Genomic DNA, 27,865 nt, shown 5'->3' with positions numbered 1-27,865 from the left:
TACAGGTCACGACAGTTCAGACTTAATTACTCCAATTTAAAATAAAGGTCTAATTTAGCAGGAGCTGCTTGCCTACGGTGTTTTGCCTTGGCGCTCTTTTCATATTAAGGCTAGCGTCACCCTCCTGCGCCATACCACTTATCAAGGGACAGTTTGAGTAGCAGATTTCCCCTTTTTTCTACTCTGGTTTAAATGGGTAACTCCCCTCGCCCCATCCTAGTCAGGATAAAGGAGGAAAAGACATTAGCTCTGTCTCAAAACTATTTCTCTGTTCTTCACCGTGACGCTTATTCTTACGTAGGACAAATATTGGCCGGTGTTTATAAAATGATACAGTGCATTGCATTTTTCATCTGGGGATCTCAGAGCCTTTACGCTGTTTCTCAAAATGTGTCTGAGGGACACACAGATTGGGTCAAGTTTCCAAAAAGCTCCCAGGTCACTTAGGAGCCAAGTCCCATTTTCAAAAGTGACTTAGGCACTTAGCTGAAGTGCAGCTTCTGAGAGTAAATCTCTAGTTCTTTCCATAAGACAGCCCCCTCCTCGCCTATTAACACCCACCTATGCATCATCTTCCAGACAGAGTGTTTGACATTCATGGAGAGAACCATGTACCGGTGCCAGCTGAGGACCTTCCTTACTCTGTTTTTCATTGTTGCCTTTATCGTTTTCCTCAGGATGGGCTTGAATTACTTCAGACCAATGAGCATTTGTTACGAAAGTCAACTCTATTTAATTCCAGCCCTTGCCCCTAGAATCATAGAAGATTAGAATTGGAAGAGAGCCCAGGAGGTCTAGTCAAAGCAGGACCTACACCAACTAAATCATCCCAGCCAGAGCTTTGTCAAGCCTGACCTTAAAAACCTCTAAGGATGGAGATTCCACCACCTCCCTAGGTATCCCATTCCAGTGCTTCACCACCCTCCTAGTGAAATAGTGTTTCCTAATATCCAACCTAGACCTCCCGCACTGCAGCTTGAGACCATTGCTCCTTGTTCTTGTCACCTCACCCATCCCATTCCCTTTTGCTCTTCAGAGACCCATCTTACTTATTTCAACTAGGAGTCATAGAAGTAGTACCTCAGGAGCTCACAGGGGAGAATTTCTATTCTTTCTACTTTCATATTCCCCCCCAAAAAGCAGGGATGCATCGTGTCCTGGACCTAAGGCAACTGAGCAAATTCATGTGCAGACTGTGTCGGAATAGTGATACTAGCTAGCTTCCATTGTCCCCTCTCTAGGAATTCAGCATTGGTTTGTGTCTCTTGACCATCAGGATGCTTATTTTCATGTAGCAATTCATCCAGTCCACAGAAAATATCTCCAGTTTACAATGGGACACAACTGCCACCAATACCTTTCAGCCTTTCTGCAGTCCCAAGAGTGTTCACAAAATGTTTAGTGACAGTAGTGGAAGTCTGTCTGAGACAGCAAGGCATAACCATGTACCCATTCTTGGATAACTGGCTTCTGAGAGAGGAATCCCCATAGGGTGTATCCAGTGCCCTGTCCACACGCCTCAGCATATTCCATTTTTAGGACTGTGTGAGAATGGACCAACTTCTGTTTGTGAGGTAGACAAGCTTTCCAGCTTACACACAGCTCTTCTTCAGATCTGTGAAACCTACTCAGAGTGTCACAGCTAAATATAAGGTGGAACAGATTGTTTAGCATAAATAGTTAACACATTTCTAGGGGCCATTCAAGGTGAAATGGCCCATTAACACCCCTCCATTTATGGGGGGGAAAGGAAGTAAAGAGGGGGAGAAGGCAGCTTGGGGGGAATTTAGTGGGTTATTGATTGTTATAATAAGCCATAAATCCAGTGTGTCTGTTCAGGCCCTGATGTTTAGTGTCTAGCAAAGTTATAAATTTAAACTCCCAGGCTTGTCTTTTGAAGGTGTTGTGCAGGTTTCCTTGGAGGATGAGGACTGATGAGGTCAGATATAGAGTATTTGCTTTGTGAAAAGTGTTCAGCCACAGGTGATAGGGCATTTTGTGCACTGGTTGAGGTACACCATGTGTTGTGATAGGAATGTGTGGAATCTGTTTGGGTCATCCATCATTTCTGTCCATAGAATGTATAGGGGCTCTTCTTGATTCCAAGCTGGAGGCATATCTCCGTCTAGACGTGTTTCAGATCATCACATCCCTAATGTCCAACCTCTGGGGAAACCCTACAACAGCAGCAAGAATCTCTGAGACACAAGGTGAATGAGGTAATATCTTTTATTGGGCCAACTTGTGTTGGTGAAAGAGACAAGCTTTCAAGCTTCCTACAGTGCAAACATCAAACTATTACGTCACATGGCATCCTGCACTTTTGCCAGACTTTGCCTCTGCCTTCTCAGGAGCTGCCTGAGGTCTGTTTTCCAATCAGCTAAACTTCATAAGCACACTTATCTCGTGGTACAGACTACTCCACTAGCTTTTCTGGACTATTGGACAAGGCCTCAAAATGGTCTACATAGAAATATTCCGCACTCCTCCTCCCACAGTGACCCTGATTATAGATGTCTCTATAGCAGATTGGGGGACCCAGCTAAAACACCTAGATTCAAAGCATGTGGTTCTGGAAAGAGTCCCCCTCCCCCCACATATGGTTGAGATGAATGGCTCAGAGTCCCATCTGGAATTCTGGGTGATTTGAACTAGCCTGTGGAGCGTTTCTACTGTTTCTGAAAGGAACCATAGTGGTGCAGATCCTGACAGACAGCCCCTACACAATGTTTTATATTAACAGGCAAGGGGGTGCCCTTTCAATTCCCTCTGTCAACCAATCAAGCCATCTTCATGGGAAAACTTACATGGCTCTTCACCTACTGGGAGTAAACAACAATTTGGCGTATTACCACAGCAGGCAGTACTCAGCCATTCATCTCAACCATTCATGAGGACTCAGTCACTGAAAGACTCCATGGTCAAACCTGTATTCCACAGATGGGGCTCCCCCAGAATTTAGCTGTTCACCACCACCAAGAACAAACTCCCACTAGTCTGTTCCAGAGCAGGCACCAGTGCAGGCTTCTTCCAGGATGCCTTCTGAACCCCGTAGTCTCAGTCTTCTCTGTGCCTTTGCTCCCATTCCCTTGATACCCAGGATAATAAGGAAAATCAGGTAGGATGTGGCCACAGTAGTACTCAGAGCCCCTTACTGGTCCAGATAGTATTGGTTCACAGACCTACTGCATCTGTCCACATAGCTATTGAGATCTCTCACCCATCTCCTAGATGTGCACTCTCAGAATCAAGGACAAATTATCCATCCAAACTCAACATCTTTACATCCGATGGGTTGGAGGTTTGGTGACTGAGCACTACAGAGAGGGATTTCTCTGTAGAGGTCCAAGAAAATTCTAATGTAGAGCAGGAAGCCCTTTTGAGACCAGATCAGTCTACAGTTCAAAGTGGAAAGGTTTTTCCATCTGGGCTTCATGACATGGTCTCATCCTTTTAAATCTTATTCCCAGGATTTCAGACTACATCTTCTTAAGCTATCAGGCCTCCCCATTAATTCTGTCAGGGTCCATGTAGATACAATTCCGCTGGTTTGAGAGTTCACTTCTTCCTGGGACTTCAATGTAGTTCTTATGGGCCTCATGGAACTCCCCAGTGAACTCTTATCCAAGTATTCTCTACACCATTTCATTCTCAAAACCACTTTTGTGATGGCTGTCCCTTCAGCCAGAAGAGGTAGCAAGATTTAAACATCTTACAGACTTTCAGGCCAGAAGGGACCATCATGATCATCTAGTCTGACCTCCTGCACATTGCAGTCCACAGAGCCTCACCTATCCACTTCTGTAATAATCCCATAACCTCTGGTTGAGTTACTGAAGTCCTCAGATCATGGTTTAAAGACTTCAATTTACAGAGATTTCACCATTTACCCTACTTTAAACCTTCAAATGAACAGTGCGCCATGCTGCAGAGGAAGCATCAGTAGCAGATACCCCTTCCACTGTTCCATTGAGATAAGGTGTGCGGAGACGTCGTCATCAGAATTTTCTTACCAAAGTGGTGTCTGATTTTCATTTAGAGCAAACCACCAGCTTCACTGTTTTCTTTCCTCAAACCACATTCACACCTGCAAAAAATCAAGCTCCATACTTAAGATGTTTCCAGAGCCCTTCTTTATCAGTTAGACAGGACCAAGCCATTCAGGAAATTATCCCATTTATTTGTGGCATTGGAGAAGGCTGTGAAAGGTCAGACCATCTCTTCCCAAATATTATCCAAGTGGATCACTAGGTGCATCGCAATTCATTACCAGCTAACAGATAGGCCCCTCTCCTCAGGCAGCATCAGGGCCCACTCATCTAGAGGCCGTACAATCTCCTCTGTCCCTAATAAATGTTCTGTGTCAGAGTTCTGCAGGGCTCACATACAACTTTACTAAGTGTTACACCCTGGATTTAGCAACTAAATCAGATGCTAAATTCAGGAGAACAGTTCTGCAATCCTTATTTAGTTAGCTGCAGTAAGACTCCTCAAACCCGTGTCCTGTTAATCTAGGAACAGCTAACTAGTTGTCACAAGTAGGATCCACATAGACAAAGACTCAAAAAAGAAAGGTCATTTACATAATGGTAACTGTAGGTCTCCAAAGTGTTTCACCCATGTGGATTCCACAGCCACTCTCCATCCCATCGCCTTTATTATCCAGCTCTCTGGGATTTTGAATTAGCAATAAATCTGAGAGATGGTCAGGACCACTCTACTTACATGCCCTTAGGTGAGGGGGCACGAGGACATGCAGGACACAATCACAGCCCCAGTGGACAGTGCTGGTCAAAAGATTCCAATCTTGCATGCCTGAAGTGCAGGTGCACCATAAGAGGGATCCACACTGACAAAATATCTCAAAGGACCACAGTTAATGTACGGAAAGTACCAGGTCGGTTTATAGAAGTGTTTTTTGTGGGAACGCGGTGGAGACCTGTGGGACTGAGCCTGGTAAATTGAGATGTCTCGTCACTTTGATATACCATATAAATACTAGCCAGACTGCATTGGAGACAATGAACCCCCACTTCTTGTTGATCTATGCAGCACTGGTTAAAACCATGTGTGCTTTGATCTCCCACCAAGAGACAAAGGACCATAGGGCAGCAGTTAGCAGTAAAGAGCAGGATTAAGCAAATGCATAGCAGGGACACAAGGGATTACAAGAGAGGGAGAAAAGAGCTATCATTTTTTTAATTGGGACAACCAGATTTGAAAAGCCTCACCACTGCAGATTCAAGGAAGAAAAGAATTGACTATCAAGGAACCAGTGTGTGCGAAAACTAGAGAGTAACTTGCCACTTCGTAAGCACTTGAGGCAAGAGACACAGGGAGCATTCTGCATGTCTAGAAGCAGATGAAGATGGGCAGATTGTGATTACCAGAGGGAAGAGGACTAGGAGGAATTCTGCATAGCTAGAAGAATCCAATCATTAGCAGGTCCTCCATGTGCAATCTGCAGAAAACATCTCTGAAGATCCAGCTGGCTGAATGGAATGGAAAGCAGATGGGATGTACCTTAGTGTGGCTGCTCAGCTCAACCCACAAGACAGTCAGACTTGCCCACAAAGATATCTCCAACCGTCCAGTGAAGACAGACAATCCTTGTTTGGGATTCTGTACTAAGAATGAAAAGAATGTTTTCTGCAAGACCCAGATGGACAATAGGATGGTGTGCTGTCTTCCCGGAGCCAAGACATGAGATGTGACTAAAATTGGGTAAGCATCCGAAGACGATGGTGAATATTGGCCCTAATGACACTACATGGCAAGATACCTCACAGATAGCAGATGCCTTCCAAGAACTCAGAAGGATGCGGAAGGAGAAGACTGTCCAAGAGCTCTTCTCTGAGATCCTTCCTGTCCCATGAACAAAGGAAGACACAAGGCAGAAGATTCTGGATGTGAACTGCTGGCTAGGTAAGTGGTGCAAAATTAGAGGGGGTCTGATTTTATGGAACATTGGTCCACTTTTCTATGGGGAGAATGAATTATACAGTTTGGATGCCCTCTTCCATCCCCGTAAAAGGGGAATCAATCTTCTAGGGTGCAGGCTGCTAGACTAATCAAGAGGGTGTTAAACTAACAACAAAATGAGAAGATAAAAAGGGGGAACAAATGTGAACTCACTTAGAATAAAATCAAGTTGATGAGACTAAAATTAGTTAAGTCATCAAGGGACGTGATGAGAAGTTATTTACTTGCCTATACACCAATGTGAGAAGCCTGAGTACTAAACAAGAGGAATTGGAATTGCTCATTTTTGCACATCTATTCAGCCTAGTTGGTATAACTGAAACTTGATGTGAAGGTTTGTGTGATTTGAATTGTAAAAGTCAGTTATTATAACCTAATTAAGAAGTATTGTGTGGGCAAAGGGAGAGAGGGAGTAGCACCCTGTCAAATATGACTTTGCCTGTTTCTGAATCATTGGCGCTTGAAAGCAAATGATCTTGAATACTTATAGGTCAATGTTCTAAATTTAGTACAGCGCGCATTCTCTCTCCTGCTGTCCTAAGTCCACTTCCTTTTGTCTCTAATATGTGACTTTGGAATTCTAATATTCCAGCAAAATAGCGCAAATGTCCCAGAAGATATTTTAGTGTGACATCGGGGCTAAATGGCACGTTCTTGGAACCTTTCCATTATTGCTTATATCGCATCTGAAATATGTGAGGCAATTTGCAAGAAGACCGGGCTCCTGCCTGAGAAGTGAATACGAATGAGGAATTAAATAAGTTATTTTCAAAGTTAAATAATTATCTGTGAATGAATCAGAGGAAAAAGCAAGGTCATTTTGCCCTAAACTTGCAATGCTTGAGCTGCATCAACTTCAGCTGGTCTTTTGCTAAGGCATTTTATCAGTTCATAGTTATCACCAAACCATCTGTGGCTTCATTTCTAAATGCCACTGTGATTTTTGTGAGCTGTTGCTCAAGAATATAGGGTATTTAGGGTTTATTAACAGATACCATGTCAGACCAGAAAAGAAATGTTATCTTCTGTAACCCTTTGTATTTTAATAGTATTTGAACGGTACTAAAATGAACAATGAGTTTATAAAATTCATTATCGTCTTTTGTGGTATTAGCAAAAGTCATGGGAAATTACTTTCTCAAGTGTGAGCTTTTATTTAAATTTCATATGTTAAAACAGGACAATATTTTTTTAGCCGTTAGCGAGGTATACAGTATGTTTGTGCAGTGTCGGCATGATGACAGATCACCCTGGTTTGGCATCCATTAATCCGACATACCCCTTACTTTAAAAACACAAGCCACACCTGACACATCTCCTTGCCTTCACAGCTTGTGCAGATTATTATAAATACAACCCATTTGGAGAAATCCTGCAAGTTCCTAGAAGAGTTCATAACCAATATCACCAACGTACTCCCGGAGACTGTCCATACTACCAAACTCTATGGCACTACCACCTTCAAGGTGAGAAAATCATGGTAATTTAGGGGTGTGTTGTGGATTATGTCTGACTGTAGATACATCATTTTGTGAGTTGTGCTTGCTCCACAAATAATCTTGTGCTGTGAAACGTGTTTGGAAACGTCCACACTAATCTTTTTAATTGTTTTATAAAGTCTGTACAATCCTTTCAATATGTGTTGTTTTTCAAATTACGGTAATACTGCTTTCTTTAAAAACAAAAAAACCCATCATCAGCAATTTAGTGTTTATCATCAACCCTACAGTAACAAAGCAGCAAGGAAAACAAGAACAAATGAGTCACTTCCAGATTAGTCACATATATAATGTTCCAAAAGGTAGAGTAGAGTTTTTCCTCAGTTTGTGCACCCAGTGCATGTGACCGACACACATTCCTTTTTGCCGTAGCATTCTAAAGCTGCCAAACTAAATCATCAGCAAGTGTTTGCCACTACCAAGGCATTTTATCAGCACCTAGTATCCCTAGCGAACAGTCCCTCATACAAGCAAATGTTAGGATGTATACTACCTCACCAAAAATACATGGATGGGTTAGCTTTTGAGAACACGAATTACAGATAAGTGACTTTTCCCCAAAGAGCAAAGCTGTGAAATGGTGAACTAGTATCAATAGGATAGTAGTACAGGGAAGACAACATGCAGGATGCTGGAAAAACATCACTGCCATTTTTTTCATTCGTACCATAAAGCAGCAGCAGTTTGGAGGACGCTGCTGGATTTGGCTTTCCTGCAGTACGTCAGCCATGGACGCAGCTGAGCTAATTTGACCATGTCCACTGAATTTCAAGCCAACATTCTCTTAGATCACAGCTTTCTGCATTTATTCTTGAGAGCAGTTGTTTGCTTGACAGTTCTCTTCGCCATAAGTTTACACAGTTGTAATTTTTAAGCTATAAAAAGACTGTAACCATAATAGAAATCATAGAAATGTCAGGCCGAAAGGGACCCTGGGAAGTCATCGAGTCCAACCCCCTCCGTTGAGGCAGGACCAAATAAACTTCAACCATCCCTGACAGGTGTTTGTCCAACCTGTTCTTAGAAACCTCCAATGATGGGGGTTCCACAACCTCCCTTGGAAGCCTGTTCCAGAGCTTAACTTTTAACCAGTTCTCATCCAGACCAACGTTCAATATAAATAACCTAGGTATAACTACTAAGCATAGGTTCTGTTAATGCATTTCTCTACATGGCTGTTCCAGAATAATATTTCCTTGTGGATGGAAACCTTTTGCTAGGTGCAGATAATAACTGGAAGGACTATGTGTTGCATTCAGAAATTACTATTTTTCTGTGAACTTAAGAGACTGAAATCAAGCCCACATTCCTGCTTTGACGTGCAAGTAAATAGTATTGTTACCCAGTTAGAAAAGGGAACAGAGCCACTAATGGGAGAATGCAAAAGCATTATCAGCTAGATTGGTAGAAAAAACGAAGATCTCCTGTACAGCATGTAGGACTAAAAAGGAAAGCCAATAAGGAACAAACCATGAATGTGACACCACATCTTGTTACCTTACTAATGTAGAGTGAGTGGAACCGGTGCACAGTACTGCATGCTCTGTACACTAAGTGGGCCAGTTTCATTCCCATCCCATTTTAAGGAGTCTTCTCTTGTTTCCCAGGATGCCCGCCATGCTGCAGAAGAAGAGATTTACACTAATCTGAACCAGAAGATAGACCAGTTTTTGCAGCTGGCAGATTATGACTGGATGGCCACTGAACCGGGCAGCAAAGCCAGCGATTACCTGGTAGATCTCATTGCTTTCCTGCGCAGCACCTTTGCTGTGTTCACACACCTACCTGTAAGTGACAGTGGTCTCTTTCTTTGAAAACTGGGAGTGCCTGGGGGTTCTGATGCTACTGTAGAACTTTACCTCTGAAGTGTAGTATACATGATACATTGTGCTGTTGTCATGAACAGAACTGATTTTTCAAATAAGGCATTTCAAGTGTTATCAGAAGTCAGGCTCCCTCAAGGAGCTCCCAAAACCGCTCCTTAAAGACTGAGAGAAACATGCAGAGCTGTTGATTTAAAAAATATGGTAAGGGATATAATTAACGAGGTACTCAGTTTAAATTCGATTTTAAGTAACTGGGGTATAGTTTTATTTTATTCAGTGTTAAGTGACTATTTTAGCAAAGGTACCACATTTGAGAATATATTTTGTCTTTGAGTTTTTCAGTTGCATGTTTTGTAATAATGTGCTCATAATGTCACCACTTCAAAATATAGCTCTGCATCAAATAGAAGAGAGTAGCTTTTTCTCTGTTTACAATACACCTGCATTTACTTATTTCTAGAGAAATCATCCCATTATCCATTGAATTCTGTTATTAACCTGCTAGAGTATCATATCCTATATAGTAAAGTAAATGTAATAATCAGGCATTTTCACTTATCCACAAAGAACTCCTTTCTTGTTAAAATTTATTTTGGGTCTTATGGATTTGTCCCTGTTAATATTTTCCATCAGTAGAACTTTGAAACGTCAAAACCATTGAAAAATCTATTTCTATTACATGTGGTTACATCTGTTCACCCTTTCATTTTACTACTTATTCACTCTGGTAGCTGCCAAACTCAGTGGCATCTGGGCACGTAGTTTGTTAAATTTCATCAGCCGTGTTATGGACTAAAAAGGCTGACTCTCAAGCATTTGTAGTTCTCTCTGCCTTAACCTCATCCTGCTTGTTCATCTCTCTGACTGATCTACTACAAAGGTTTTAGACCACTCGTCAATGTCATTTAGTCAATATTAAAGCCAAAACCTTAGTGGTACCTTTTTTAAATCCTGCGCCTATGGCATCTTGGCTCCCATAAGGGTCCTTGTTGTGGTGTCTAGAAGATTTGACAGCTGGAAAGGAATTAGTTCTGAATCCTAGGGATGGAGAAACAGCCAGAGGCATGGTGAGACGGATTTGTTCCAGTTAATCAGATTTGAAGACACCACTGTGAATGAGGTGAGAAGGGGGAACATTAAGCATCGCAACTAACTTTCGGGGGAAAGATTGGGCTGTGGTGGAGAGAGACTGGAGAGTTTTCACCCATCTCTTCCTTTTAGGTCACCTATGTTTCCATCCCATATTGCAGTGCAGATAGGCAAGTGATGTGTCCGTGGACAGACAGGGACTTGTGTCAGAACCAGGCTTAGAATTTGGAGATTGCCGACTCCCATTTGGTTTCTTTAACTACTAGTTCTTCTTCGAGTGATTGCTCATATCCATTCCAGTTAGGTGTACGCGCCGCGCGTGCACATTCGTCGGAAAACTTTTACCCTAGCAACTCAGTGGGCCGGCAGGTCGCCCCCTAGAGTGGCGCCACCATGGCGCTCCATATATACTCCTGCCGGCCCACCCGCTCCTCAGTTCCTTCTTACCGCCCGTGTCGGTCGTTGGAACAGTGGAGCGCGGCTTAGCTGACCTCCACTTCCCTAGCTACTCGTTTTTCTCGTATATAATTATGCAGTTATAACCCTTTTATATATATATTTGTATGGTTATACGTGTTTTCTTTGCTAACATGGTTAGTTTAGTTAGCGGGGTTCAGGAAGTAGCCCCTTCCATGAGCCCAGTGCCGGAGCCATGCATGGCTCACCAGGTTTTAAAAGGGGCCCGGCTTGCCAGAAGCCGCGGCCGAAGAGAGATCTACATGACTCCTGTTTGAAGTGCCTCAGGGAATCACACTTGACAGATAAGTGCCCCATTTGCAAGGCTTTAAGCCGAGAACAAAAAGGTGCGGGACTTTCACTTACCCCTCCACCTTGGGCGCCGAGCGATGTTCAAGCGGCGGGCAGAAGCGCCTCCTCGGCACCGGACCCCGCCGGTACCACCAAGGCCTTTCGGCACCGACCGTCGCCGGCACCGATGTCGACTCGGCACCGCTCCCTTCTTCCGAGGTCGAGAGAGTCTACGATTCCTGCTGGTGCCTGGCGGCTCCCCGGCACGCGCCGTGGTTGAGCCCCCTGCTCCCGCTACTTCCGTGCCACCTGCATCGCAGCCAGAGAGCTCGCCTAAGTTGCGTTATCCGGCACCGTCACCTGCAGAGGCACCGATGACTTCGGCTCCGTCGATTCCAGTCCCCCAGGACCATGGAATCCGGCGCCTGGCAGCTCCCCGGCTCGCGCCGTGGTAGAGCTTACTGCTCCTGCTGCTTCTGTGCCAGCTGCACCACAGCTAGACAGCTCGTCTAAGATGGCTCGCCCGGCACCGACGACGTCGGCACCGTCGATCCCGGTCCCACGAGGGCCGTAGAATCCGGTGCCTGACGGCTCCCCGGCACGCGCCGTGGTTGAGCGTATTGCTCCTGCTGCTTCCGTGCCAGCGGCACCGCAGCCAGAGAGCTCGTCTAAGTCGGATCGCCCGGCGCCGACACCTGCTACGGCACCGATGACGTCGTCACCGTCGATCCCGGTCCCACAAGGGCCGTAGAATCCGGTGCCTGACGGCTCCCCGGCACGCGCCGTGGTTGAGCGTATTGCTCCTGCTGCTTCCGTGCCAGCGGCACCGCAGCCAGAGGGCTCGTCTACGTCGGATCGCCCGGCACCGACACCTGCTGCGGCACCGATGGCGTCGGCACCGTCGATCCCGGTCCCACGAGGGCCGTAGAATCCGGTGCCTGACGGCTCCCCGGCACGCGCCGTGGTTGAGCGTATTGCTCCTGCTGCTTCCGTGCCAGCGGCACCGCAGCCAGAGGGCTCGTCTACGTCGGATCGCCCGGCACCGACACCTGCTGCGGCACCGATGACGTCGGCACCGTCGATCCCGGTCCCGCAAGGGCCGTAGAATCCGGTGCCTGACGGCTCCCCGGCACGCGCCGTGGTTGAGCTCCTGCTCCGGCTGCTTCCATGCCAACCGAAGCCTCTGAGGCACCGACAACATCGGCACCGTCGATTCCAGTCCCACAAGGGCTATCGAATCCGGTGCCCGACGGCTCCCCGGCACGCGCCGTGGTTGAGCGTATTACTCCCGCTGCTTCAGTGCTGACGGCACCGCAGCCAGACAGCTTATCTAACTCGGTTCGCCCGGCACCGGCACCTACCGAAGCTCTGATGACCTCGGTACCGTGGATCCCGGCCCCACGAGGGCCGTCGAATCCGGTGCCTGACAGCTCCCCAGTACGCACTGTGGTTGAGCCTGCTGTTCCCTGCACGCCGGAGATGTTACCAACGGCGAGGGCTCTCAGTGCCATGACAGAGTCAGTGCTGCCTGACCCGGGCACCGCCGGTACGGGTAATACAGTCTCTTCAAGGGACTGTCCCCTGTCAGTACAGCAGAGCGGCACCGTTCATGATCACGGTCCCGCAGACACTCCAAGTCCTGTCGGCACGCCGGACACCACTGGCAGTCCCGGTGCTGTTTTCCTCGGTACTGGTCACACTCGCTGCACCGGTCGGTATCCCGTTCGCCGACCCGCTATCAGCACCGTTCCGACCTCTGGCACCGGGGCAGGTACCTTGACTCCTGTAGCTCTTCTCCGAGCCTCGAGATCTTGGTCGACCTCCCGACACCGTTCTGGTTGCGGGTCTGGATCTCGTTCCAGGTACCGATACGCCTCCCGATGCCGGTCCCCGGTGCCGAGTTGGGCAAGTTCCGAGTGAGTCAGAGACTCGGCCCGTGCCTTCTTTTAGTACCTCCATGGCCGTCCGGACACGCATCCGTGTCATCCCATATGCGCAGATTTTATGCTCAGGACCACGATCCTGATATGATGCCAGCGGGCGCCAGCCCCGAAGCAGAAAGAGCCTTGGCGAATGCAAGGTGTACTCTGCAGGGGCCCTGCACCTCTGGGTAGCAAAGCAACAAGCCTTCCTTAGCTGCGATAATTATAGCACCTGGGTGGAGGAGTTTCTCCCTCGAACCTCCCACCTGGAGTTCGCTGCCGTCTTGGAGGATGGGGGAAAGAATTTACCCTTTGTTGGTAAAGGCATCTTCGCGGCAGAAACAGCCCCAGACTGCGAAGCCTGCTGGACAATAGGGTCCTAATGCGTCTCAGCATGTATACGCCAGCGACCAAACGCAGGCCTTTCTGGCCCCAGCCGCCATACTCTGTGCCTAGCCAGAGGCAGAACTCTGGAAAACGGCAAGGCCAAGGTGGTCGCAGACAAACGTCAGGCCCCCTAAAAAGCCAAAGTCAAGGTCCCTCGCAATTACCACTGGGACCAAAGACGGACCTTCCAAGGTTCGCCGGAGGGCGGTGTACCAGTCGCAGGACGGGATCCTGATCCCGCTTTCTCCTGGCATGGCCCCAGTTACTTTTAGATCGCTGGGTCCTGCGCACGATGGAGCATAGGTACCACCTTTAAATTGCTCCAGCCCTGTCCCCCTTCAGCGGACGAAAGGGGCTAGGGGTTTTACTCCCGTTATGCCCTAGTCCCCCACTCGAACACAGGTCTCAGACCTCCCTGGTCCTGCATGGACTCAACCGGTTTGGGATAAGGTTGAAGTTCTGCATGGTATCCCTGGGAACCATTATTCCATCCTTGCCTCCTGGGGGCTACTATGCCGCCCTGGATAGGAAGGACGCGTACTTTCGTAATGCCATCTTCCCTCCGCACGGGAGATGCCTCCGCTTTATAGCCAACGGTGAATACTCCCAGTTTACGGCCATAGTCGCCGCCTACCGTAGCTATGTCGGATATGCGTTTTTCCGTATTGGGACGATTCGCTTATCCGAGGAGACTCTGAGACACAAACCACTCAGCCCGTGGGCATCGTCACGGTCTTATTCACAGATCAAGGCCTGATGATTACTATAGAGCAATCCACTCTGGTTCCCACGCAGAGGTTGGGCTTCCTAGGGGCTATCTTGGTCTCCTACCTAGCCGGAGCCTGCTTATCACAACTGCGGTTTTAGGCGATGGCAACAATCATCTGAGGTCTGAAGGCTTTCCCAACGACCTCAGCTCGTTCTTGTCTCAGTCTCCTGGGTCCATGGTTGCCCGCAAGTTTGTAACCAAACACGCCAAGCTCCGCCTCCGTCCTCTCCAAGTCCGGCCCACCTCGGCGTACCGCTTGGACAGGGAGCCAGTGGTCATGGTAGTCACCGTTCCCTCGAACGCCTTAGGCTCCCTAGAGTGGTGGCTAACTCCCTCCTTGGTGTGGACAGGGATGCGGTTTCATCCGCCCCAGCCCTCACTGCCCCTGACGGCGGACGCATCATCTCTCTGCTCGAGTGCTCATGGTCACCTCCGAGCTTAAGGCCTTCGGTCTTCTAGGGAGCTGGCATTCCTCATTAATGCCCCAAAAATGAGAGTAGTCCGCCTGGCATGCCAGGGGTTCCAGCGGCAGCTACGAGGCCGTTGTATCTCGGTGTTTACAGCCAACACAATGGCCAGGTGCTTCATAAGTATTCAGGGGGGACATAGTCCTTCCCCCTTTTTTGTCAGGAGGCCATCCATTTCCGGGTCTTTTGCATGGCCCACTCGATGGAGCTGGCGACGTCCTTTCTCCCAGGCGTTCGGAACGTCTTAACTCTTTGACTCAGCAGGTTTTTCCTGTCTTACGAGTGATCACTCTGCCCCATGTGAGGCGTCCCGCTTTCCGGAAGTGGAGATGGTTCCTCACACAGACCTGTTCGCTCACCGCGAGAGCAGGAAATGCCAGGTGTTCTGCTCCTTCCAAGGTCTCTCCTTGGAATCGATCTTGGACGCATTCCTGATGCCGTGGAACGGCCAACTGCATTAGGCCCTCCCACTGTTCCCACTGGTTCGTTACGTCCTGCTCAAACTCCGCAGGGGCAGAGCGTGCATCATCATGATCACTCCGGAGTGGTCCAGGCAGCACTGACATACCACGTTGCTCGGCCTGTCAGCCCAGACCTCATCACTCAGGGCAATGACAGGCTTCGTCACTCGGACCTGCAGCCTCTTCGCCTCACGGTGGCTCCTGCGTACCTGAGTCGGGGTGACAGGCAGCCTTCCACCTGGTCAACGTACCAAGCCAGGTGGAAGCGTTTCCTTTACAGCTGCAGTACGCTCGATCTTGCTCCTGCTGAGGTCTCGATCCCCTCTATTTGGCCTGCCTCTGGCCTTCAGCGGCAGGATCTGGCGGTATCATCGCTGAGGATGCTCTCAGCAGCCATCCCTACCTTCCAGCAGGCTAAGATGGACGTTCAGTGTCCCACGCTCTATGGGTTCGAGGTCCCTCAAGGGCTTGGAGCGCTTGCACCCTCGGGTGCGCCGCCCAGCCCCGCCCTGGGACCTCAACCTAGTCTTGGCCAGACGGGTCTCTGAGATCAGAGCTCTTACGAAGGTTCCACAAAGACAAGGTGCAGTTACGACCGCACCCGGCTTTCCTCCCTAAGGTGTTTTGGCCTTTCCTGTTACCCACAGCTCAACGCAATGGGCATAACCATTGCACTCCTTGGACATCTGTGGAGTGCTCGCATTATATTGTGCTGACAGAATCATTTCCTAAGGTGCCCCAGCTCTGCCCCGGTAGCGGGCCAAAGGGAGGGCTTGCTTGTTTTCCTCTCAGAGGATCTCATCTTGGGTGATGGCGGACATCCCCACTTGTTATGATTTGGCTCATATTTCCCCAAGCCAAATCACCGTGCATTCTACCAGGGCTCAGGCTTCATCTGCCGCCTTGCTGGCTCGTGTTTCTACCCACGAGACCTGTCGCGAAGCTCCATTGGTCCTCGGTCCTTACCTTTGCTTCGCAGTATGCCCTGGTTCAGCAGTCAAGAGAGGCTGTAGCCTCTGGCTCGGCAGTTTTATTCTGCCACATTTCACTCCGACCCCATCGCCTTTGTAAGGCTTGGGATTCACCTAACTGGAATGGATATGAGCAATCACTCGAAGAAGAAAAGACGGTTACTTACCTTTGTAACTGTTGTTCTTCGAGATGTGTTGCTCATATCCATTCCGCACCCGCCCTCCTTCCCCACTGTCGGAGTAGCCGGCAAGAAGGAACTGAGGAGCGGGTGGGCCGGCAGGAGTATATATGGAGCGCCATGGTGGCGCCACTCTAGGGGGCGACCTGCCGGCCCACTGAGTTGCTAGGGTAAAAGTTTTCCGACGAATGTGCACGCGCGGCGCGTACACCTAACTGGAATGGATATGAGCAACACATCTCGAAGAACAACAGTTACAAAGGTAAGTAACCGTCTTATTTCTTCTTTCTAGGGATCTGGGTATAAGTACAGTGACCTCTACCATGGGTTGTCATCAGGTTTTGAATCTGGACCTTCAGCCCCATAGCACACACCTCTGCTGCTTGAACTAGTGGAGTATTTAATTAGCTGGTAGCAGTAGTAAGTTTTTGCTGGGTAGAGATGGTACAGTAAAAAGTAAGAAGAACTCAGACTTTCTCAGTTTATTCTGGATGCTTTATTGGTGTTTTTAATGCATGAGCTCCTGGGGTGAAAGAGGAGGCATGTTTTTGTAGGAATTTGGGAAATTTAAATACTTAAGTGCCCACAAAATCATTGCAACATATTCCTTCCCCTTCAACCCTTTCACACACGCCCCCTCCAGTAAGGAGAGAGACTCTCTCTTTGTTCATCTTCAGCTTCTGTGTTGTCTTGCTGTAGACCTGATTGACAAGGTATCTTTTCACCGAAGCATTAAGCATGGCTAACGTGAGGCTGTGAAGAAGGAAAGACATGCCCGCAGTGATTTATGAGATAGACCTGGAGTGATTTATCTTCCTTAAAACATTGTTTCCTTTTCAAATTAATCAAAATTGTTTTGGGAATAGGGAGGGCATCTGCTTATTCCAAAAAAAGACTGAGGAGGGTAGAAGCAACCTCTCTATCAATCTAAGATATGTAAAACTACCCAACTGCTTAAAAAGTCACTCTGCCTTTCCTAATAGTGATGAATGCCAGGCAACAAGTTAACAGCATTGAGCCAGCACATATATAGCACCTTATCCTCAAAGCATCATACAAAAACGAATCCTCACAACTGCCCTATGGAAGTATGGGAGATAGTTAATCAGATCTAAAGGTGTGATTTGTAATGCTGCAGATCTGGCTTAAATAGTTTGTAGGGGGAGGTGGGTGTGGAATTTTTAATATTTCAAAGCTATGTTCTTTACAAGAACAGTGGGAATGTGCACTCAAGATCCCTGAGGGTTCCTCTGTGACTTGTAGCTAATGTTAAAGACAGGGAGAATTGTGACATTGTATACATCCTCGTTTTGTTTTTTCAAAAAAATCTTTAAAGTATATTGACTCCATTGTTAGCCTTGGTCTCTTTTCTCTCCCATTCTTGTTGGGTTTTCCTGATTGATCCCATAATTTTGCTTTGTTTCTAAGTGTATTTTTTATTGTTTTCAAATAAAACTGTTATGCACGAAAGAAATCCCAAGTCTAACAATATAAAAGCAGTATATAGAGGCAACACCAAAGCAATATGTACTTTGTAGAAGAATATGGATGAAAGAGAAAGCAACTAAATAAAAAAGATGAATTATAGGTATATATGAGAGTATTGCTAAAAGCATAATAGAGCCTTTCACCTCTAGCTTGTTGGTTTGAATCCAGTCCAAGTCATTAATGATTGAGTATTACTACCATGGGATCAGGGCTAGCTCCAGTGTTTTTGCCGCCCCAATCGCCATAATAATAATTTTTTTAAAAAGCCGCAGTCGGCGGCGCCTTGGCGGCAACTCTATCACCACCACTTCATTCTTCGGCTGCAATTCAGCGGCAGGTCCTTCCCTCTTAGAGGGACTGAGGGACCCGCTGCCGAAGATCTGGGCATGCTGCCTCTTTCCGTTGGCCACCCCAAGCACCTGCTTGCTGCGCTGGTGCCTGGAGCTGGCCCTGCATGGGATGAGTGTTAGTGCATTGTGTGAAGAGAGTTTGCAGTCTCAATTTTTTCCCCCCAAATTACCACCATGGCTGCACACTGTTACCTGTTTAATAAGAGAGGTAAAAGATTGAGTGGCCATGGAAAGTGAACTATCCTCTTACTGCTAGAGATGGCCCTACAAAACAGGGTTGAGACATATTGGAGGGAAGAGACCCTTTCCCTGGCCATCTTGCTCCTGTTCTGTGGTTCCTTTGTTTCCCAGAGTTGTTAATCAAGCACCTTTCACAGTTACTGAATTCACACAATTAAAAACATTACAAATATTATCCACCAATTTTTTTTAGCTTTTCTAATTCACTAGAAGAAAAATCAACATCAGTCTCTGGAAATGACTAATAGCAAGAGACAGGTTAAATGGTAAGCATTCAAGTCGCCTTGAAAATTGTCATGAAAATTTACCAGCCCACACTCAAAAGCAACTTGCCTGCCTTTCATCATGATGATCTTACATAAAAGTCTGTAATGTTTTTGCTTGCTTATCAAAGAAACTCATCCTGGGCATGCAGAATTTTGCCAAGACTACACAAAAATTACACACAAGGACCAGCCCTGAAGTATAACTTTGAGACAAAGCCCTGGTCCTGCAAAGACCTATTTACTTGCTTAACTGCATGCGAGTAGTTCCGTTGTCTTAAATGGGACTGTTCCTGCGTATAGAAGTCCCTGCAGAGTCAGGGCTCTAAGCATCCAGCAGATCAGATTTACTTGCAGAACCAGCTACCTCAAGTCAACATTTCTGCTGAAAAAATTAAAATGGTAACTCTGAACAGTATACAGTGTAAATTTTGGTCTGAGAGCTGAGCTTTGGTCATGCAGTTCTGATTTGAATCCACAAGAGAGCCTAAACTTTCATGATAGTTGTAAGGTAAAATTTTAATATTGAACCAAAGTATTACAAGATAGTAGAATTTAAAAAGAACTTTGAAAGTCTCCTCTGTTCTCAAACATTCAAATGGCAGTTGTATTTTCCAGTTTCAACTCTACAGTGTCAGCTTGGACTTCACAGGGGATGATGGGAGGGAAGTGTCTATTGTAGTTTCTACTGAGTCATCATCTCTCATGATTGGATAAGAGCGAAACAGTAACAGATATTTCTCAGGAAAATGGCAATTTCCTTAAATTCTGAATTCCCTGGATTCTGTTAGGTTTTTTGCTCTCATCCTTGACAGCATTTTGGCTTTAGATGTAGATTTCTATAGCATCGATTAGTGTATTGATGGCTAGGACGGACAGGGCTGCTTAGGGAAGGACATATTTGCATTTCTTCCTAACATTCTGCTAGTTTGGGAAGATGGCAAATGCAGGGCTGCAAATTGGAGCCAGGACCCGCCAGCATGTCTCTAGCACATGTTGCAGGGTGAAGAGTTCATGGTTATGCCATCGAGACTCTGGCACATAACACCATAGCACAGAACTTTCATGGTGGTTTAGAGCCACAATTTAAAAGTGGTCTGCTAAGTGCACTAAACAGCTCAAAACAAATAATACGTTATTGGAAATAAAAGCACAGCTAACATTTGGCCCGAGGCCTTTCCTTTCTGAATTAGCAAGTGCAAAGTTACTTACGATATGCTGCCTGCCTCACTGTTGGTAAGGTGGTGCACTTGCCTTCTGTAAAAGTTTAAATAAAATGCTTTGCTAAAAAAAAAAAAAAGGCTGGCTTCCCTGCTCTTTAGAGAGCACAGGGCCACAGTTTAAATAGATTAATATTTTGTGCAAAACACTTTAAAAAGAATGAATGAAAAAGCCTTTTGTCCAAGATGGCTGATGGTTGTTTTTATTTCTTGTTAGACAAGCTAATGTAAATCGCATTGACAAGGCTACTCCAAACACACTGATTTGTTGACTTTAAGACTTTCAAAGATGGAGGATTGTGTCAACACCTACAATGAGCTGTCAGGTTAACAAAGCAAGGATGTTTTTTTGCTGGGGGCCGGGGAGGGGAGTTGGGGAAAGGGGTGTGTTTTGTTTTTATTTTAAGTTTCCTTTAATCCTCTGTTAGTCTTGTATCTTGATAACCTCCTTTGGAAGGTAATCGGCTGAGGCCAAGAGGTGACAGTGACCTGGGAAAGGGAAGTAATCTTTCAGCAATCCTACAACTGTAACCTCTCCAGTCTCAAGCAATTCAGCATGAACTCTTTGCACAGGGAGTCTTTTCCTGTGTGTTTATTTTTGCCAGATGGTGAACACTGATTTCAGCTGTAACTGTGTAAACTCTATGGATTCTTTGCTTGGGAGGCTTTGTCCAGTGCCCCATTAGCTGTATCGACATCTCTTTGCAGTTGCAAATAAACTCAGTGATCCTGGCAGTTCACATGTTTTGTAGAGAGAACTTTTAAAGAGAGGTACATTTTTCTTGTAAAGAAAATGGTTTCCTATGTTGCTTTAGTAGATGAAACATTTCCCCCATAACATATTGAAAGAAGGAAAACAGTGCATGGAAGTAAATACAGGACAAATCTGAGTTTTATTGTAAGCATAGCCTTGACTGCTTTGATCAAGAAAGATGCTTATCTTATGTTGTCCCGATGGAAAATATCTGGCATGAAAACAGAATATGAGCACTAAAAATTTCATTATATTATAGCTTAATACTGAGATAATAGATACTGAGATAAGAGTGTCAATTTAAATGTGTGTGCAGTTCTTTAATATGCTGTCAAGTTCTTGAAGTGACGGCTTTAGTGAGATTCTTGTTTAAAGAGTAAATTTTGTTGTAGGAGATGATCACGGTAGTCCTGAACTGCTCCCACCTCACTATCATTCACACTGTTACTTTGCTCTCTTATGCATTTGATTTAAACTCCCTGTGTTGTCCTCTGTAGGGGGATGTAGATGTCCATTCTACAATGTCGGTGAGTATGAATGTGTGTTGTTTGCATTCAGTATGTTTTGCTCGCAGTTCAAATATTAGAGGGTTATTTGAACCAGAAAAGGTCTGTATTCTGGGAGGGGTGAAGATAACTAGAAAAGCAACCTAAATCTTAGTGTTTCAGAGTAGAAGTTTAACCCTTTTGCTGCTGCAAGAATGTACGCATTTTCCTCCATTTATTAATAGAAAGTGAATAAATAGAGCGTGTAGGAGCACAGTGAAGAAACAGGTTTCCTGACCTACAAGGCGCTCTCGGTTTGGTAAGTGTAGCATTAACACAGCATCTTTTAGAAAGAATACTCTACAGTGAGCTATCTCATAAACCCAATCTGCCAGGATCCCTTATCTGCTTCAAAGGCCGCAGCAACCCTTCTAGCCGTGGAGGACTGCCTAGGACTTCCTCCAAAGCCCACTAGCACTGCTCAGAGAGCAAGAACCGAGCTCTGTCCTGGGCCAATATCCCCAGTATGACAGGCTGAGGCAGTGCAGTATACTGGCACCAAGTGGCAGGGTTGAAGCAACCTTAGGAAAGATGAACATGTCTCAAATTGTTGAACTAATGAAGATCTACATTTAAATGCTGCCTTTTGTTCCAGTACATCATAAATAATATCATAGACTCATAGACTTTAAAGGTCAGAAGGGACTGTTATAATTGTCTAGTCTGACCTCCTGCACAACGCAGGCCACATAATCTCACCCACCCCTTCCTGTATCAACCCCCTAACCTGTGTCTGAGTTATCAAAGTCCTCAAATAGTGGTTTAAAGACTTCAAGGTGCAGAGAATCTTCCAGCAAGTGACCCGTGCCCCACGCTGCAGAGGAAGGCAAAAAAACCCCAGGGCCTCTGCCAGTCTGCCCTGGAGGAAAATTCCTTCCTGACCCCAAATATGACGATCCGCTAAACCCTGAGCATGCTATTAAGACTCACCAGCCAGACACCCAGGAAAGAATTCTCTGTAGTAACTCAGATCCTACTCCATCTAACATCCCATCAGAGGCCATTGGGCATGTTTACCGCTAATAGTCAAAGATGAATTAGTTGCCAAAATTAGGCTATCCCATCATACCATCCCCTCCATAAACTTATCTCTCTCTCTCTATATATATATATGTATAGTGCTATTGAAGTGCAGTCACCTCTGGGGTACACTTATTGCCTGCTACCCCTTCTCGATAATGGGGAGAGGGGTCATTTAGCCAAAGAAACTGCGGCAAATTCCTATGACGAAAAGTACCATGAGGTCTTTAATCTCCACTTAGCAGACTTGGCCTTTGTTTCTGATATCTTATTTGAAAAACCCTCTCCCACATACACTGTAATCTGAATGTTTCTCAGTATGTATTTACCTTATACAGCTGACTGGCAGAGTTGACCCTGCTGGGTTTTAAACCTATGGTTCCACAGAGTGTAGATATTCCCAGCCTGATGCTTTAGACTACTAAACCTTCCCCTCTGGTTATAATTCTGGAATATTTTCTCAGTGAGTAGTGTGGGCTCTTGATGTTACGATCACACTTTTTTGAATTAGGGCAGTTAGCACAAAGAAAGCAAAGCAGACCTCCAGGACCTGCATTCTGGTTCAATGGATGCCTCTAATTGTTGTCATTTATGCTTGTTTTCATGTTCAGTAGAAAAACTAAGACATTTTCATGGATAGATCACAAACAAAATACATTCTAGCTGCCTTGTTTTTTTCTGTTCCAACGTTTGCAAGCCAAGGCACGTGTTAACAAGTGCACCCCATTACTGTAGACACAAGTCTGCCCTACTCGGGTTCTCTGGTGTAAGATAGTACACATTAAGCTGTAGTTTTTACCCCAACTGTAAGCTTCTGCATTTAACCCATGCTCTTTATTAAAGCTGCCTGTATTGACATTTCATGATGCAGTTGGGTGCACATACCCCCTTTCCTGGAACCTGAGCATAGCTGTGTCTCGAGTGCTTTCAGCCTTCAGACACCTGGGGGTTCTTAAGTCAGCGCGTAGGTTTCAAATCAAGGCCAGCTTCTGAAAAGAAAGTGGTTTGTTAAAGCAGTTTGAGACTAGATTCCATCAAAGCGATGGCTCAATTCCTGATCCCAGTCCCTCATCCTTTGCATCAGCGGGGACTCTGAGTGCGATGACCACTGCATACTCTGCCTCTGCAGGAGAGAAGTGCCTCTGTGATAACAGTACTCTCTCCCTTCCTATGAGATTTAATGAAGCAGTGCTGGTTATTGTCTTGTTTTTGATCTGGCCTGAGGTTATCCTCAGTGCGCGTAAAGGGACAAGAAGTCCAGCTTCTGGCTTTTCAGAACTTCCACTATTCAGAAGCCAGATGTATTTTTTTCTTTAAATGTAATCCAGTGCTTAGACCGCTATGGAGTCAGCTTCCTGTGGAGAGGGGCGCATTAGTGTCATTAAGCTAAATCGGTGAAAAATAAGCTTTGTAAGTCCCCTGCAAAGTGTGAGGAGTGAAGGAATGCCTTCATATGATCAGGCTTTACTAAACTGTTTTTAGTTGATTTGATTTTAACTGTCACCAATTTTTTTTCCCTGTAATCCTCTAATTTTTTGTTCTGTAGGTAGTTTGAACTAATAGATCGAGCAGATCACTAATCCCAGTGTGCATTTTTAAAACTAATTATTTTAAAATAAAATCTGATAGCGCAATGTTGCAGCATTTCAGAAATCCTGAAACCGAGTTTAAAGGTGTCTGTGGACAATAGTTGTCCGAGATAACAAGGTTTCCTCTTGTCCGTCTGGATAGACAGAGAGAAACCATGTTTTAACCTAGGTACCAGCTAGGTTTACGCCATGGTTTCCATAACATGGCTAGAGCATGTTTGTGTGGACAGAAAAAAAGATGAAAATTAGAGGTTCTATGTAACTTGTCTGGGACACAGAGACAAACATGGCTATATTGTAGTGAAGATGAGACAATGCAAAGTTTCTGAAATACCATCCATGCAGTCTTCAATATACTCTTTTCTGTGTGTCTCCCTCCCCCGGCTTGATTCTTCTCCTGTTCCAATCAATGTGAAAACTGTCATTGGGTTGAATGGGTTCAGGACTAAACCTCCCATGAGTTTGGACATACTGCCCCTGAAACCCAGCCAGATGTGGGAGATTGAGATTGTGAACTGGAACAGGATCACTTACATGGTTGTGCCCTGCTGGGCTGCTTCACCTGTTTTGCTTTGATGTGCATGTGGTACTTGTACTTTACTGTCCTTATAAAGGGTTTTTGAAATCCAAAACCTTTAGAAGAATGAGTATAAGAAAGGCAGTAATGTTTGGTGTATGTTGTTATCCAGGGACAAGACTGACCTTTGGTTAACCTGGGGACTGCTGGTTAACTAGAGGCTGGGTAAAAAGAGTTATCTTATAATTACATGGTTTCTTGTGTGCTCTCAGTACTTCGAAAAGTAATTGAAGCCAAAATACCCTGTGCCATAAATCCTTTAAACCAGCATATTCATATTCACTTAGATGTCACTTGTTTAGTTACACTGGCTATGTTTGGCTTTGGGTTCACTTCACAGACTTGGTTTTTAAAAATTACTATGTTATACTTAGTTTTGCAATAGAAAAACCAGGCATATGAAACATCAAAATTAGCAATAGAAAACCCATCTCCAGAGGTAAGGGAGTCAAACATGCTTGTTGTTTCCTGCTCCAGATTTCTAGTGCACAGCTTCCAAAAGCCTTAATGGGAGTTGAAGTGTTTTCCCTTTAGGCTCAAATTTAAGTGAAACAATAGACTTTGCAATTATACGCTTTTCTCTTATTTCATGCACTGGCCACATTAAATCTCATAAGACTGCCCTTGTGCATGTGAAAAGGAATGCTGATTAACACCACATCTGCTTCAAAAGCCCTAGCTATCTTGCTACATGTAACCACAGGAGCAGCCCAATGTGCTTTAGAGGAAGGAGCACAATCTTCAAATGTAATAGATTTCTCTTTGGTGTTTCTGGAATCCCTTTTCACAGTATTGTCACAGAAATTGCACTAAGAGTTATTAGTTTGTGCTATTTTAATGTCTTCTTTTCAACAACAATCTGAGTGATCAAATACTGTAATAGTCAGCACTATAGAAATGACTGATTAATTATTATTTATGGAGCACTGTAAGTGTGCATAGTTTTTTTAAAAAAGTCTATTCTTAAGAGACATTACAGTCCAGATCAGACATAACAGAGGGCAAGCAAGGTGCTTATGTGGTTTTAGCTTGATTCTCAAACTCAGAAGGACCTTTGTAATTTTATTTTGCGAGTGATAATAAACGGAGTGAATCAAGCTAAATTCCAAGTCAAATACCACACTTACCAGTGTAACTTTTACATGTTTTAAACTGTGTTTGAATTGACATACTTGTTTCTTATAAAAATGTAACATGAGTCTAAATGTTATGTGCCGGTTGTATTGTTCACTGATCCTTTACACCAGTTCTCCTAACCCTGCTCAGAAGGAAATTCTGTCAAGTGGGATTTGATGGCTCACAGGATTGGAAATGGGATACTGGGCTTGTTTGCTTCTAAGTCACTAGTTTGAGTCTGGCCTCCATCAGCGAGGTAAGTCAGGTCTCAGTCCCATTCCTAATAGACACGTGCTCATCACAAAACCATGTTGCCCACTTTCTAACAGTCGCAGCAAATAGTCAGAAGTCTAAATACACATGGAGACTGAACTAGTCACAGTAACAGGGGTAATGTATGGAGAAGCTTGTGCCACTTCACGTAAAGTAGCTGCTGTGTGGGTGGACACAGAACGTCATTATCGAGTACTGTCAGTCTTTCACATAATACTAAGTTTAAGATCATTTCGTAAAGTTGTTGCAGTTTTTTTTATAATATATTCCTGCTGGTTTGTCAGGGCAAACTGTCTGCCAGTTAAGGTAATAAAGGTTACTTTTTAAAAAATAAACATGATTTGAGCTCTCTGAGTATACATTAAGGAAAAAAATCCACTTCATCAATTTTATTTCCAATATGGCAGCTGCTTTGTATTTAATGGAAAATCTGTCTTTTTCGAATGGAAAGAATACTGCTCCCAAAGCAAATACAGAACAAAATAAAAGTCACAAAAGAGCATCATGAAAATAAGTCATCTATTTTTCTGGTTCTAGTTTTGGAATGGTGCTCACTGGTGATGATTGGGCAGTGGGGGTGTTTCTATCTAAATGCAAATGTCAGCATCTAGGAACAAAGAATTTAGGTCATACTTACAGAATGGGGGACTGTCTCCTGGGAAGCAGTGACTCGGAAAAAGATTTGGGGGCCGTGCTGGATAATCAGCTGAACAAGTGCTCCCAGTGCAATGCTGTGGCCAGAAGGGCAAATGCAGTCCTTGAATGTATAAACAGGGGAATCTCAAGTAGGAGTAGAGAGATTATTTTACCTCTGTATTCGGCACTGATGTGACCACTGCTGGAATCCTGTGTCCAGTTCTGGTTTCCACAGTTCAAGAAGGATTGGATAAATTGGAAAGGGTTCAGAGAAGAACCACGGGAATGATTAAAGGATTAGAAAACTTTCCTGATAGTGGTAAACTCAGGAGCTCAATCTATTTAGCTTAACAAAGAGAAGGTAAAGGGAAGATTTGATTAGAGTTCATAAGTACCTACACGGGGAACAAAAAATTGATAATAGAGGACTCTTCTATCTAGTTGAAAAAGGTATAACATGATCCAATGATTGGACAATAGAGCAAAACAAATTCAGTCTGGAAATAAGGTGTACATTTTTCACAGTGAGAGTAATTAACCACTGGAACAGTTTACCACGGGTCATGGTAGATTTTCCATCGCTGACAATGTTTAAATCAAGATTGGATGTTTTTCTGAAAGATCTGCTCTAGGAATTAATTTGCCTAAATTTTCTGGCCTTTGTGATACATGAGTTGGATTAGATCACAATGGTCCCTTCTGGCCTTGGAATGTATGTATGGGTCTGATTTGTTTCAAACCATTTGGAAAGTCTCACCCAGTTAGAAAACAAAAGGGAGTCTAGTTGAACAGTGGAAGACTTCACTCTCCTAAATATTTTCCATAGTGTAAATGGGATTGAGAAGAATTGTAGATGGCCTCAGACTTTCCATATGTAAACAGACTCATTAAATGCAGTCTTTTTTATTTGAAATGCTTTTCAGTCATAGGTGACTGGAGACCCCAACAGTTGGACCTTCGTGTTTCTCCAGTATTTCCCTTGCATCTTCATCCAAAAATCTCAAAGCACTTGACAGACATGAACGAATTTAGTCTCTCAGCTCCTTAGTGGAGCAGGGTAAGTGTCCCCTCTATAATATGAGTGAGCAAGATGATGCACATAGAGGCTATGTAGTGAGTCTGTGGTGGAGCCAGGAATAGAATTCCTGTCTGCTGAGTCTGAGACAGGAGCCTTATCCACAAAACCTTCCTTCCTTAAGTTTTGTTTGTGTGAGAATTTAGTGCTGTGGAAAAGTGTCATTGACAGCTCATGAGATAGAAATCCCTTATTTCTCCACAGTCCAGTTGACAGCATGGAGAATAGGCAGTGCGAGTTTCCTTCATGCTGCCATGACAGCGTGTGTCAACCCTGTTCTGGAGGCGCCACTTGAGAAGGTGAGAAGGGAGTTCCGTTGCCATAGCTTGCTGAGTCCTTAGCATCTCTGCTGAGACTTGCATCGGGAGTGTCAGTCAGTGCCAGTTGTGATGTAAATGCTTCCAGGTCCCATGGCTTATA

General features: G+C 45.1%; 1 protein-coding gene across 3 annotated transcripts in view; it reads left to right on the top strand.

Moving 5' to 3' along the window:
• EXOC6B (exocyst complex component 6B) overlaps positions 1–27,865 on the top strand; it is a 354,725-nt gene that overhangs the window by 278,863 nt on the left and 47,997 nt on the right. For 2 of the 3 annotated variants that reach the window (XM_030565624.1, XM_030565622.1), the window contains exons 17-19: positions 7,314–7,448; positions 9,089–9,268; positions 21,112–21,141. In XM_030565624.1, the coding sequence (XP_030421484.1) occupies positions 7,314–7,448; positions 9,089–9,268; positions 21,112–21,141 (345 nt within the window). The remainder of the gene's footprint in view (positions 1–7,313; positions 7,449–9,088; positions 9,269–21,111; positions 21,142–27,865) is intronic. The other variant, XM_030565623.1, reaches the window with a different exon arrangement.

The sequence above is a fragment of the Gopherus evgoodei genome, chromosome 5 (genome assembly GCF_007399415.2).
Source record: "Gopherus evgoodei ecotype Sinaloan lineage chromosome 5, rGopEvg1_v1.p, whole genome shotgun sequence".
In the NCBI taxonomy this organism is placed as follows: Eukaryota; Metazoa; Chordata; order Testudines; family Testudinidae; genus Gopherus; species Gopherus evgoodei.
Note: the sequence above shows the minus strand (reverse complement) of the source record. Positions and strands in the feature narration are given on the sequence as shown.